Source organism: Pithys albifrons, chromosome Z (assembly GCF_047495875.1).
Source record: "Pithys albifrons albifrons isolate INPA30051 chromosome Z, PitAlb_v1, whole genome shotgun sequence".
In the NCBI taxonomy this organism is placed as follows: Eukaryota; Metazoa; Chordata; class Aves; order Passeriformes; family Thamnophilidae; genus Pithys; species Pithys albifrons.
In genome coordinates, this window is record NC_092497.1 from 66,634,992 (window position 1) to 66,650,591 (window position 15,600).

At 39.0% G+C, this 15,600-nt stretch overlaps 1 protein-coding gene across 18 annotated transcripts in view; it reads right to left on the reverse strand.

The window, feature by feature from the left end:
- PTPRD (protein tyrosine phosphatase receptor type D) overlaps positions 1–15,600 on the reverse strand; it is a 368,346-nt gene that overhangs the window by 139,976 nt on the left and 212,770 nt on the right. For all 18 annotated transcript variants that reach the window (XM_071579825.1, XM_071579819.1, XM_071579818.1 and 15 more), the window contains exon 5: positions 654–842. In XM_071579825.1, the coding sequence (XP_071435926.1) occupies positions 654–842 (189 nt within the window). The remainder of the gene's footprint in view (positions 1–653; positions 843–15,600) is intronic.

The window sequence follows — 15,600 nt, forward strand, 5'->3', positions numbered from 1 at the left end:
CTACTGTGGCTAAATGTGTTGGAAAAATGCTCAGCCAGCAAAAAAAAACCCCAACTTTATTCCATAGATTATCCAAAGATTTTTTTTTTTAAGGTATAAATCTGCATTGGAAGTAGTACTGTGCTTTATGTATTTGTGAGAGGAAAGAAGATGTGTCCAAACTGGCTAATCTTTGGTGAAGTCAAATGTGGAAAAGACAGCACAAAATACATTTTAAATTTAAATTGAAGTGTCTAATGCAGGTTTTGGTTTTGATGAATATAACCATTGGTACTCCTTGCAATTTCTGAACGAAGTCCAATGTTGAAATAAATTTGTTAAAAAAATAAAAAGGAAAGAAGAAAGAAAGAGGAGAAAATGGATCCATCAAGTACTGCAAAAAGCAGTAAAGAAAAAAATTATCAAAAAATACAGTCACAGCAGTGAGCAATGTGGAGTAAACAGAAGCTGCAAAACATATAGAGACAGACTATATAGAAAGCTATGACAACATCACAGACATGGACAACACACTCAGTAACACAGAAAAGGAGAGAAGAAAGAGAAATTATTACCTATAAATAAAAATTTTTAAAAAAGGAAGAGAAAGAAAAGAAAGAAAAAGTGAGAGAGAACAACTCTGGGCGTTGGTGGAAACAGTAACAAGACCCTACCTGAGCGTAGCTGCTTGATGCGGCCATTGTTGTTGCTTGTGTCAACAGGTAAGAAATCTTTGAACCAAGTTATTTCAGGATCAGGATTGCCACTGGCTGCACATAACATAGTAGCTGTACGAGTTCGTTCAACCACCTTCAGCTGTGGGCCCATATCAATGGTGGGAAAACCTCGAGGAATTTGATCCTCTGAAAAAGAAATGTGTAAGTTCAAGTTAGTTAGCTAGTGTTGCATGAAAGCCCAAATAACCATCCTGCTTAGCATTCAGGGGTCATCTAATTGTTTGTACATAAGGAACTGAAAGGAACTGATCACAAGGACTTTAAAAACAGACACCCAGTCATTATTTTCCAATTAACTTTGGTGGATCAAACGTCCAATACACAATAAACAGTTCATAAAAAATGGCTACAAACATTATACTTTCTTAGAAAATGCATTTAATCACAAAAGATATACCACAAAGTCTATAATCACTGGACATACTAACGTACAACATTGATGATGCTTTGCTTGCAAGAGTTCTTACTATTTTACGTGATATATTGAACTACAATGTCTAACAACAACAGGGAAGAAGCCTTTTCTTTACATTATGTAAGTACATAAGAAAACACAACCATACTGTACAGAACCTGGCCAGTGACTCAGAAGACCAAAGTTGTGTTTCTTGCTTTTACCATTATTACTAAACTGCTGTTGCTCTTAACATTTATTGCCCCCATACTTCAGTTGTTCATCTCTAAATGGGTGTGATAGTGCTACAGAGAAGGGCTGTGAGGATGAACGCATTACACCATTGCAAAGCACTGAGAAATTCTAAACATGGTAGCTATGCAGATTAGCAAAATTAAAATGACAGTTACAGAGACATAATGATCTTGCATAGACACAACAGTGTCTATTAAAACACTCAGATAAGGTCTAAATCATCATCCTAGTGTGGTCAATATTGAAATATTTAGAAATACCAAACAAGAGCAACCGGCCTCCTTAACATAATACTTGTTAGCAAGTAACTCTGGAAGCAGAGTGGGATCAGGCAATTTCTCAGAAATCAAGTTAGCATAGTTAAAACAATCTATTTGAAATACATCACCTTGTTCCAGATTTTCATTACAATGCCAAAAATATTTTATTGCAAAATAATTACTATTATTTCCTTTCAAAAATGACAAGCAAAAATAATCCAAGAAAGAGGATCAATGTTTACTCTAAATCACATGTTATTAAATGTATTGACTGGTCATTACTGACATGTAATTAATTAGGGAATAAAACTACAACGAGAGATGTTTCAACATAAACTCTCTTTCATGAAGAACTGTCATAGTTAGGTAAGTCTTAAGACTTTTCTGAAAAACATTCAGCAAGCACGTACAGCCTATAAATCTCCATAGTTCCTGGGGTGTGCTGTTGCCCAAGAGCGACTTGATTGTGCGCAAGACAAATGCATATAGATACACATAAGATCACAGAATAGTTTGGGACCCTTAAAGATCTTATACTTTCAACCTCCATGGACCTCTTCCACTAAACCAGATTACTCTGAGTCACAAAAAGCCTGGTATCATACACCTCCAGGGATGGGACATTCACAGCCTCTCTGGGCAATCTGTTTCAGTGACTCATCACCCCCATGGTAAAGCTTTTCTTCCTTAGATCTAATATAAACCTACACTCGTTCAGCTTAAGGAAAATGCCCTTTTACTATCACTATATGCCCTTGTGAAAAGTTCCTCTCCATCCTCCTTGTAAGCCCCCTTTAAGTACTGAAAGGCTGAAGAATGTCTCCCTTTCCTTCTCCAGGCTGAACAGCCCCAACTCTCTCAGTCTTTCTTCATAGAAGAGGTGTTACAGACCTTCATCAACCTGTGGGTTTCCAGTGGACTCATTCAAACAGGTCAATGTCTTTCTTTGTGTTGTGGGCAGCAGATCTGAATGCTGTACTGCACATCAACTTTGAGAAGGACAGACAAAGGGCGATAAGCACCTCCCTTGACATTCTGCTCACACCTTTTTTGATGCAGGTTTTGATGTCACTGGCTTTCTGGGCTGTGAGTGCACATTGCCACACCATATTGAGCTTTTCAACCAAAACAGCCCCATCTTTCTCTCCAGAGATAGTCTCAATTAATTCCCCACTCAGCCTGTATTTGTGTTTGGAATGGCCTCAACTTAGGTGCAGTACATTACTTTGCCTTGTTTCCCATGGGCCCACCTCCCAGTCTGTCCACATCCCTCTGGATGGAATTCCTGCCCTTCAGTATGTTGACTGCACAACAGAGCTTGATGTCATCAGCAAACTTGCTGAAGGTGCACTCAATTCCACTGTCTGTGTCACTGACAAATAAGCTAAATAGTTCTCATCCTAAATACAAATCCCTGTGGAACACCTGTTGTCACTGTTTTCCAACTGGACATTGAGCTGTTGATTGCAACTCTTTGAGTGCCATCATCCAACTAATCTTTTATCCACCAAGTGGTCCACCTGTCAAATTTATGTCTCTGAAGGTTATAAACAAGGATGTCATGCAGGACAGTGTCAAACCCTTTGCACAAATCCAGGTAGATGATTTCTGCTGCCTTCCCTTGTTCACCACTGCCATAACGCCATCATAGAAGGCCACCAAATTTGTCAGGTATGATTTGCCTTTAGTGAAGCCATGTTGGCTGCCAACAATTATTCTGGATGTCTTATTATTTTCCATATGCCTTAGTATAGTTTCCAGGAGGATCTGCTCCATGATTCTGCCATGCACTGAGGTAGGACTGACTGGCCTGTAGTTCTCTGGGTCTTCCTTATTTCCATTTTTAAAGTGGGGGTCATATTTTCCCTTTTCCTGGGAATTTCATTGCACAGCCATGACTTCTCTAATATGATGGATAGTCATAGGAGACATCCCACTGTGTTTCTGTGATGCCAATAAGGTTGCATCCACACATCTCTACTTCTTCTTCTTTATTTCCCATGCCGCATGTTTAGCACACAGGCATTTAGATTATCCCCCCTGCTGCTTACAAAGAAGCTGACCTTCTGTCTGGAGTGGATGGAATTTCTTGGTGCTGTCCAGGTCTTATGCCACTGACACGCATACCCTCTCCAGGCTCTGGGCATCTCTTGCTGGCTCAGGCATCTAAGCAATATCAGTGGGGTGGTATGTTATCCCAGACCTTACCACTACTAAACCTGATGATATCCTCCTCTGTCTTATCTAGTTTAAAGCCCTATCAATAAGCCTCACTAGCCCTTGACCAAAGACCCTGTTTCCTGCTTTGAAAGAGGAGAAATCCTATCTGGATTTAGCATGTCTGGTGCCATGTAGGCCAGCCCATTAGCAAAACCACAAAATTTTGATGGTGACACTAGCCATGCAGCTGTGTGAGTCCATTTGCTTCTTTCAACGTCACCACCTGCAAATGGAAGAACACAGGAAAAAATAAGCTGCACCCTTGATTCATCAATCATCCCAGGGCCTTGGTCAGGAAGTACAACTCCCTAGTATGCTTACATAACTTTTCAGAACTGGTATTTCTACCAACAGGTATGCTTCATGTCTGCTTATAAACACAGAGTCTTTACTTTGGTATTAGCTGACAAGATTTAACTTGTGACACAGAATAGAATTTTTTTGACCTGACCTTTCCTTTTCTACTTGGCTCATACAGAAAACCCTGGGGTCCCTTTTGCAAATAACTAAGTGTACAACAAAGATAATCTATCTTGAATATTAATAGAATTGAGTAGTGTAGAGTTTCCTTTTCTTATTTTTAATAAGGGCAATTAAATTCCATCCATCTGCCTTATGCATAGAATCTCTTTGAATGAATGCTCTTCATGAAATTTTCATGAGAAACATCACAATGTAACAGACTCAAATACCCAATTTTTGACAGTTGTGGCTTGTATCCAACCTGGCTTTCAGGTATTTGGCAATAAACCCCAATATTCAACATCAAATGGACCAGGGAAATAATGAGATTTCTAATTGAAGGGCTTATCACTGTGGGTTTAGTTTTTAAGATGTCAATTGCTCTTTCACTTTTTAAGTTTATTCATTATTTGTACAAACTGTCTTTACACTTTGATGATATACCAAGTTTGACAGATCGCCAAATACACTATGAAAGAGAGCTGAGGATCAAATCATTGCACAACTGTCTGTCCGCCACAGTAAGAGAAAAGTAACTACTAGAAAATTTTGATGTATTGGTACTTCTACAGTTTTACATGAGATGAATAGAAAAATATTTTTTACTGATCATTAATATGCTCATTAGGCTCTAAACTGTAGTACTGCTCTTCCCAAGTAATATTCAGTTTTACTGCATTAGTTTCCAATTCATCAACAATTTAAATCAGACTTGACCTTCCCAAAGCCATTTGGTACTGCCATTTTGAGAGGCCATTAAAGGTCAGATTTCTCTGTCCTTGTCGCTTAGTGACTCATATATGTAATACATATTTTGTTTAGATAACAGATACAAGGGATTTAGAAATACAACACATTCTTTGAATTTGTTAAGTGTCTTAACAGTGCTGCATTCCATTATTTGCATTAAAATAATGCATTTAGAGTATGCTAGTATAATTTCCAATTGCTGCAAGAACTCTGCAAATACTGGTTTTTTACCCAGTGTATGATTCAAACAACATAAAAGGCAATTACAAAGAAGGGTTACCACATGAGCCCTTAAGACAGAATGATACACAATGGCCTTGACTTGCTTTGTATCATGGTTGTTAGTATTTCTGAACTCTATGTGTATTCAACCTGCTTGACATGCTCACTCAATGCATGCACCACAGGCAAGAAACAGGAGGAGCTGGAAGCCCCTGTGCTGCTAGAAATCTATGACCTTTGTTCCGTAACTGAAACTAGATGGCACATGGCTGGAGGAAGCGTATCAAGGGCTACAGGCTGTTCAGAAGAGACAGGGGTGGGGAGGAGAGGCAGAGGGGCTGCTCTCTGCATGAGGAGATGGCTGGAGTTTGAAGAATTGTCTCTGAACAGCCATGATGAGATCAAAAGCCTGTGGGTAAGAATTAGAGACCAAGGCAACAAAGGAAACCTTGTGGTTTCATTTTTAATATAGGTCCCTGATCAAGGGGATTCTACTGATGAAGTGTTCTTGCTCCAGCTATAGGAGCCATTGTGCTCACAGGCTCGTGCCCTGCTCAGGGACTTCAAGCACCCTGACATCTGCTGGGGAAGTAGCACAGCAGGCTGGTGTCAACCCAGGAGACTACTGGAATGCATGAAGGATAACTTCTTGAGCCAGGAAACAGACAGCAACACTACCAGGAGGGTATACAATCTGAGGGACACCAAATAAATGAGCTAATTGGGAACATCAAGATTGGAGGCAATCTGGGTGCAGTGATCATGCATTGGTGCAGTTTGCTGTCCTGATGGATATGGGTCAGGTAAGGAGTAAAGTAAGGCCCTTGAATTTTAGGAAAGCAAACTTCCAGCTCTTAAAGAAAATAGATCCCCTAGGAAGTTGCCTTCAGGGACAAGGGAGCAGATCAGAGTTGACAAATTTTAAGGAAGTCTTCCATACAGTGCAACAGCTGGCAATACCAACGGGCAAGAAATCAGGGAAGGAAAGCAAGAGACCTACATGGCTTTAATTTGACAGCTGATCAAATTAAATGGAAAGAAGCAAATGCAAAGGCTGTTGAAGCCAGAGCAGGTGGGGACCTGAGAAGAGTACAGAGATGAAGTTTGGTTGTGTAAGGATGGGATGACAAAGGTCAAAGTGAAGGTTGAATCGAACCTGGCAAGCAATGCTTAGAGTAACATGAAAGGCCTCTACAGATATGTTAACCAGAAAAGTAAGTTCAAAGAAGGTTTGCCCATCTGATAAACAATGCTGGAAAACTCGTAACAACAGATGATGAGAAGGCTGAGCTACTCAGCACTTTTTTTGCCTCAATCTTCAACAGCCAGCAAACTCTCTTCCCACACTTCTTGAGTGTATGGACAACAGCATGGGGACTGGGGAAGCAAAATTCCTCCTACTGTAAGTAAAGATCTGGTTCAAAACCACTTGAGCAAACTCAATGTACATAAATCTAGAATCTAATGATGTGTCCCAGAGTCCTGAGGCAATTGGCTGATGTGGTTACCAAGACACTTTCCATGATATTTGAAATGTCATGGCACCCAGGTGAAGTCCTGGATGACTGAAAAAAAGGAAACATTGTTGACATTTTTAAATAGGTTGAAAAGAGGACCTTGAGAGCTACTGACCCATCAGCCTGCCCATTGTGCCTGGAAAGATCATGAACAGACTTTCCTAGAAGTTCTGCTAAGGCACATGGAAGACAGGGAAGTGATTAGGGGCAGCCACACAGATTCACCAAGGGCAAGTTCTGCCTGACCAACTGAGTGGCCTACTGTGATGGAGTGACTACAGCAGTGGATAAGGGAAGGGCTACAGATGTCATTCATCTGGCCTTCTGTAAAGCCTTGGACAAAGTCCCCACAACAACCAACTCTCTAAATAGTAAAAAGAGAACTAGATGATCTTGAAGGTCTCTTTCAATCCAGCCCATTCTATAATTCTGTCATTCTGTGTTCTGTTAACAATGTCCTTGCTGCCAATTTAGTCAAAGAGTAATTGCTTCCCTTTCAAGAAACTTGTTTGGAAAAAGCACATTAGCCTTTACTTTCAGATTTCAGTATACCTACACACAATATAAAATACATGCCTTCATAAATGCAACAGCATTTGAGTCTGATATAGACTCAAACTCAATGTTTTTGCATGAACAGTAACTTTGATGGAGTGGTACCTTGAAAATATCCACAAGTTCAATTATGTTCTACCAAAAAAGAAAACATACTTACCTTTAAGTAATATTGACAGAAGAAGGCATAGTTGTGCCACAACTACATAAACCCTGTTTTGCTCATTACTTAACTGTGTTTTCTCTCATCTTAAAGGAAAAAGATTCTGTTGCAGTCCTTTTCTTTTTATGATGTAATAATTTCACACCATTTCAGGAACTGCCCAAGCTATGCTAAAGGTGTACTGTCAAGACTATGTATAACAAAATCTGGTCCCAAAGAAGGAAGAGGAATTCATTCAAATCCAGTACAAAAGCTTTGATTCTTCATGATAAACCTACATGTCTTATATACAACAGAGCTAAACAAAGAGAGAGACAGCAACATTCATCCAGTGTTTGTGCCATACCTTTTAAAAATTTTGACTACATTTCCTATAAAAGGTTACAGTCAGATTATGTACAGGCCCTGCTGGCAGCAAGAAAGAGAGTCAGCTTTTAGAAAGAGACCGGGTCTTGTTTTAAATTTTGCATAGCTACCTTACTGAATCACTTTGACCATCAGCACTATATTTTATCACGACAGTTAGTGTGAATAACCTTCCCAGTTACAATGCATTACGAAGATATTACTATGATATTGATATGAAGTGCAAACATGAAGTACCTAAAGCAAGTTGTGATGACTTTTGGTTCTGGGTTATGGAGTATAATGGCAAGGCAATAGCACCAGAATTCAAGACGAGACAGAAAACTTTCTCAAGAAAACTCATGAATGTGTCTGTTAAGTACTTCAATCCACATTAACTCCTGAACAAGTAAACAGGGACAGGTAGCTGAATAGCCTCCTGTAATCCAGGAGGAAGCAACTAGTGCCTTGGGATCCTCATAAGTCTGTGGGACCAGATGGTATTAGGGAGCTGGTGGAAAGGCTCACCAAGCTGCTGTCTATCATTTATCAACAGTCCTGGCTCAGAGGGGATGTTCTGGACGATTAGAAATTGCTCAGTGTGACATCCATCCACAAGAAGGGCCAGAAGGAAGATCCAGGAAACGACAAGCCTGTCAGGCTGACCTCAGTGACTGGCAAGGTTATGGAGCAGATCATGTTGAGTGCCATCACACAGCACCTACAAGACAGACAGGGGATCAGTCTCAGCCAGCACAGATTTAGGAGGGGCAGGTCCTGCCTGAACAACCTGATCTCCTTTTATGATCAGATGACCCACCTGGTGGATGATGGGAAGGCTGTGGATGTGGTCTATCTGGACTTCAGCAAAGCCTTTGACATTGTCTCCCATAATATAATGCTGGAAAAGTTGTCAGCCCATGACTTGGACCAGGGCACTCTCTGCTGGGTTAAGAGCTGGCTGGAGAGCGGGGCCCAGAGACTGTTGGTGAATGGAGCTGCATCCAGCTGGCACTAGTGGTGTCCCCCAGGGGTCAGTGTTAGGCCCAGTTTTGTTTAATATCTTCACTGATAATCTGGATCAGGGGATCAAGTCCACCATTAGCAAATTTGCAGATGATACCAAGTTGAGGAGTGTCATCTCCTGGAAGGCAGGAGGGCTCTGCAGTGGATCTGGACAGGCTGGATAGGTGGGAAGAATCCAACAGGATGAGATTTAACAAGTGCCGTGTCCTGCACTTTGGCCACAACAACCCCCTGCAGCGCTACCGGTTGGGCACAGAGTGGCTGGAGAGCAGCCAGGCAGAAAGGGACCTGGGGGTACTAATTGACAGGAAGCTCAAGATGAGCCAACAGTGTGCCAAGGTGGACAAGAAGGCCAATGGGATCCTGTCCTGTATCAGGAATAGTGTGGCCAGAAGGACCAGGGAAGTGATTTTCCCTGTGCACTCGGCACAGGTGAGGCTGTACCTTGAGTACTGTGTCCTGTTCTGGGCCCCTTAATTTAGGAAGGACATTGAGGTGCTGGAGCAGGTCCAGTGAAGGGCAACAAGGCTAGTGAAGGGTCTGGAGCACAAGTCTTATGAGAAGAGGCTGACAGACCTGGGGTTGTTTAGCCTGGAGAAGAGGAGGCTCAGGGGTGACCTCATCACTCTCTACAACTACCTGAAAGTATGTTGTAGCCAGGTGGGGATTGGTCTCTTCTCCCAGGCAACCAGCAGTAAAACAAGAGTGCACAGGCTTAAGATGTGCCAATGGAGGGTTAAGTTGGTTATTAGAAAGAAGTTCTTTATGGAAAGAATGATAGGGCATTGGAATGGGCTGCCCAGGTAGGTCATTGAGTACTGTCCCTGGAGGTGTTTAAGAAAAGATTGGATAAATCACTTAGTGCCATGGTCTAGTAGGCAGAGTAGTGTTAGATCAAAGGTTGGACTTGATGATCTCAGAGGTCTTTTCCAGCCTAGCTGATTCTATGATTCTGTAACTATTTGCACGATCAAAACATCCATGTTCCACATTCCTGTAGTTAGATCTGTGTAATCCACCTAATTTAAATACATACTCTGGCTCTTAGAATACTTACTATGAGAACCGATTATTCTCAGTTTGCAAATGGAAGGTGGTTCTCCATTCTATTCAGAAAGAAAAAAAACTATTTCAAGATGCAGTGATAGCTTTGCCACAGGCAAATTTTAGTCATTCTGTAGCTCACAGAATAAAAACGCACACATGGAGCATTTCCAGAATACATTACAGATACTGAAGATAAACTGCCACAATAAAGTTTATTATTTCAAAGAACAGTGTAAATAAAGCTTTTATTTTCACTATTCCAGATGGCAGCAGCATATAATTTGCACTGTTTTGACATCATGACCGTATTATTCAAAATTATTCTTCCTCCTACTGAACTGAATACAGCACTGAGAAAAGTAAAATCAGAGACTAAGGGAGAAACTAAAATCACCACTTCAATGAAGTTGGTATTCTGTACTGTTATTGAAGAACTAAGCATATAAGTGAATTGAAAAATAAAAACAAAGCCATTCCTAAATAAAAACTGAATTGGATTTAAAAGATAGAAAGCATCAGAAAAGTGACAGTTAATAAACATTATTCTCACTGAAATACTTTACAAAGTAAATTATGACAAATAAAAGTAATTATGAACACCCAATAAATTATTTCCCAGATCCTTTGTTCAAAGTTGATATATACAGAGGAATACATTTACTTAGAGGTGGTGTGCATCAGTAAAGCAGGGGAACAGCTACACTATAAGAGTAGATCTAGGTATCTGTTGGGAGTTCTCTTAAATTTCACACAATTATACCACACAAGGAAAGGGAATACAACATTGGTAAGATGATCAGGCTTAGGAAAAATTCAAGGGAACAGCTGCCCATACCATCCCACCAAAACTCACGTATTTATAAATATTCCTCATATATCGAAGAGATGTGCAAAGAAAACAAATTTGTTTAGTGGCTCTTTATGCAATTACCCCGCAAATTGCAAAGTAATGTCTATATAACAGAACATGGAGCCACTTAGACTGAATTATCATTACTATGAATGTTGAAGCAGCAATTTCACATTGCATTAAGTAAGTTGACATTCACTGTTATTAGCATTTAGCTTTAAGTAAGTTCTCTGTTTTAACAAATGAGTGCACTGAGCCTGTGAAATTAGATATCTTTATAAGGCTGTGAAAATGGAAAAAAGAGCTTTCACTTTTTGGCAGTTCTCAAAATCTGCTAAATTAGGCTGCACATAGCAAGCTTTCTTCAAAGTGTGCTCTCTCATTCACATGAACAACGAAATACCTCTCACTCTCCTTAAACAGTGACTTTCCAAACAATAAGAATTAGTTTGGAGAGTCATCACTTACATGAAAACACATGCCTCAAAGTAAGAGTTTATTCTCAGATTTTTACTCAGGCACTGTCATAGCTTAAAGAAGAGCATATCATCTGAACATAACCAAATTTGGTTATGATTGAACTTTTGGATGTCTGTCTGTCTGTTCTGCTTACTGGGAATGTAAACAAAGGCAGCACATGTGAGGTGGTGTTTTGAGTGCAGGGTATCATTTATTTAGGAAAAGAAATGCGAATCTTCTGAAGCAAAGAGGATACAGAATCACATATTTCCATATTCAAATATTTAAAAAGGGAAAAACTATGTATTTTGCACTGATTAATAAAAGGCTAGAGGACTGAAAAGCGTGGTAACATGAATTTTCATGATTATCATTTCTAATTTGAGGCTTAGTTTCCCGACAGAGTTAGGATTTAGATTACACTAAATCGGGGTTAAATTGGAGCTTGCCAAGAATCAAGATTAGGAAAAAGCATCATTGCTTTATCTAGTCAGTATTTTTAACATACTACTATTTGTGCTTTTATATTCCCCTTACTTTCATTTGAAGAAGAAAAGGGAAAGTACAACAGCAGTGCAGTGCTGGTAGTGTTTGATTTAAACTTTAATTTTTCATGTCATATCCAGTTTTATAGTGCAGTAAATAATGAGATGAGCAGCAGGTTCATATGCACACCATAGCACACTTCTGATGTTAGTAGCCTGAATATACAGATCATTCCAGAACACAAAATAGCATTCCTTTCCTTTTCTTCTTCTCCTTTCTACTTAGTAATGCTTTGTGTTAAAATACTGAGAACACTTTCTATAAGTAGCTACCTTGTAATTCATAAGTATAAAAGCAACAAATCATTGCAATCGAGTTCTAATATATTAATTTGAGAAAAAGGCAGAAGCATTTTGTTTTGTTGCTTTCAAAAGAGCAAGAGAGAAAATATGAAAGAGCAGTGCCTCAAAGGAGTTTTTAGACCATATAGTCTCCTTCTACCTTCCTTTCCTCCCCATTTGTGCCACTTGTCTAAACCTGTGCTTAAATCTACAGGAGTGGCAATACTGCCTAAGACTGTCAAATGAACTCAGCTTGTGATCATGGCCATTTCTGCTACCAATGTTAAACAGCTTTCCATTACTTGTTTCCTCAATGCCATAATCTTACGCAATGTTTTTTAATGCAGCTACACATTCTGTAGTCCAAACTGCCAACTGTAACCTATACTAACTGCATTAATGTCACAGCTGCAAAATTTAAGAACCTGGCAATGGAACTGTAGTGGCAAAACCATTGACTTTAAGTATTATTTTTAAAGGATAACAACAGTATTTTCTGCATTCTAGCTCAGCATCAAACTTGTGCATTTCAAAAAGAGAAAGGGGATATTTGAACTTTGTTAAGTAGTAGAAATGTGCTCCCAGAAGACCTACTGTTTGGCTTCTTAGAAGAAGGAAATAAGAAATAAGGGTTATGAAATTGTATCCCTGAAGTTTTATCACAACATGTTCATTTCAGGAAGTGAAAAGCTCTTTTGGTACCGTGAATTAAACAGCTAAGTTGTTCAAAATAGTGTTTGTGCATTTTTACTGCTTTTTTGGTGCCTGGCACAACAATGTAAACCTAAAACATAATGATTTGGATGTTACTGCATAATTTGAAAAAATAGTATACATAATTATAAATTAAAAAAGCAATAAAAGTGCTATTACTGCTGAAGAGAATGAAAAAAAAAAGAAATATATTCCCAGAACAGAAAGTGAACTCTGGAAAAATGCAACTGAAGAAGATATCCCTTGAAATTCAGTATTATTCAGTGTTAAAATAATGTTACTTGTACAAAATATGAATTTTTTTTTTACATCTAATGCAGCATTCATCATCATTGGTCTGAACAGCATGCTTAAAACATTCATAATGATTACACAATAAGAGATAAGTAACTGTAAAAAAGCAACAAATGTAGTAGCTTCACAATGTTATGTTTTCTTTGCTTATTTTAAGTCTTTCCAGCACTGTGAGCATTTCTATTAGGTAAGAAAATGCTAGATGAGACATGGAAGACATATGACACAAAGCAATGCCTTGTATCATGTACTACTAGTACTTATAAGCAAGAGACAGAATCTAAAGTGCTGGAAAATATTAAAACATGTGCCATCTTTTATTTAATCGGTATGAATCTTTAACAGAAGCAAGAAAGAATTTCCTTTATGAGTGGATGGTGAAGTTCTTCCCTGGTTGCTTGGCTGTGTAGGGAATGGGTGCATTCTAGACCTCACTCTTCATATGCCTGAATATATCCCTATCACCTCTTGTACTCAACTTTGGCAACATTCCCTCTCACACAGATACTAAGATGGTGCCTAGAGATCTGTTAGCAGGGAAGAACAGTTGTAGAAAAAAAAGAAGAGAATGGATATGTACTGCTTTTTGCTTGGGGAGAGTTTCACCATTTAAGATAAAATAAGTTCTTTGATCAGACAAGAAAGCTAAAGGGGAGAAACACCATTTACTTCTCTTTTGGAAGGATACAGGTAGGCTTTCTCTGTAGCAGAGGATATACACAGCTTAAAATCCAGCTTTCCATAGTCCTCTGGCAAGTTCAATAACTATTTCTGATAGATAACCTTTAATGCATGGAGTCACACAGCAGAACCTCAGATTAACAATTGTATACATGTGGACAAGGCAGTAACACTTCTCATCTCATAAAGACTCAAACATTCACAATGTCACAAACACAACTTGTCTATGGATTATTTTGTCCTCCAAACTCCTTGTTAGAACTATCTGTAACCTCTGACTTTGTCTTCTACTTGAAATTTTGCTGCTGCCTGAAGTAAATGGGACTAGTCTGGAATTTAACATGCTTCACGTTATAATTGGGAGTTCTGCTTTTATAGATGACAGATAATGTCTGTACTGAGTTATTGCATGGAAGAAAATGCTCAGCATCCTAGCACGCTCTGAAGCATGGCAGAGGCCCTGCCTCCAGCTGGCACCAAAGACCTGGTGATGTAAGGCAGTGCTCAATCTAATCTGCTGAGAGGTTGCTCCTGTCCTGTGCTACTTCATTACATTTTTCACAATAATATTCATGTGGCCTTGAAAGAGCTATTGTGAATCACTGTGAGCTGATGGAGCAATCTCAAGCAGGCTTTCTGGAAGACTGAAGGAGAGAGATTACTTTAAACCTGACATTTTCACATTTGTCTAGCAACAGCAGATAATATTTCTCATGGAATTGTAAATGAGGAGTGATGTGGGAATTCATTCATAAGATGTTGAACGTAGAACAAAACCAGATTTACTCAGCTTTGCTGTAACTTGCTGCAACTCACTTGACTAACTATAGTACAAGTAATATTGTCAGTAATTTGAAATAGAATCTTGGCTAGGCACAGGATCATAGGATATCTAAAAGAGTTTGTTTTTAAAAACTTTTATTCGCTGAGATAAAGGTTCACACTTGTAAGCACATTGCAATTGCTCTAACTACTTTGTCATTATTTAAAATCATTATGAAGCTCTAAAAATGTAACACAATAAGAATCTACAATGGGCAGTGTAAAATGAAATTTTTTTACAGTTCACAGTGTAAGTGAATATACCTAAATTATAAATAAAAATGTGGTCCACAATGTTTTAGAGCATTTGCTCACTATATATTAAACTGATTTTATGTGCAGTATATGAAAGCCTTCTGTTTTCACTGTTTCTGTTTAAGACAACTATCTCATCAACTTCCATTCAGCTGAGCAAAGACCATTAATCATTCCTGATCTTTTAAAATTACAAGCTTTGGTTGTTTCATTTTGACTTTGCTTTGTTGTTGTTTTTTTTTCTTTGGTTGATTTTTGTGGTTTTGTTTGGGTTGGGTTGTTTTCTTTTTGCACAAGAAAGTTCTGCAAATGAAAACAATAAATTGTTAACACACTACAGTGATGTTCAGTTCCAATGGAATACTGCCCTAGCATGTGCATAAGAAAGCAGCTGTTCTGTGTAGCTGGAAGTCACAGGCTTAAACAAGGACTGAATAATGTTTGAACTGTCCAGTGTGATTGCCACAAGGACTGAGAGTCATCATGTCAGGCAAGGTGAGGGTGAGTTGCAGAATTGCAACTGAGAAGGAATAGAAAAAAGTTTCATGTTATGTCAGTTATTTGCAAACTCATCACAAACTGTTCTGTGAAGAATAGTTAATGAAGTCAAACAGTTGAGGAGAGCCAGTTCCTGCCTTTGAGCAGACACAGTGTGACAGAGTAAGCTTAACATAGCATTGTATGTGTCAAGTACATCGAAATAAGTGCAAGCATAAAAAGCCTCCATGCCAACTCTGTGGACAGACTTAAGACATGGTAAGTTGCA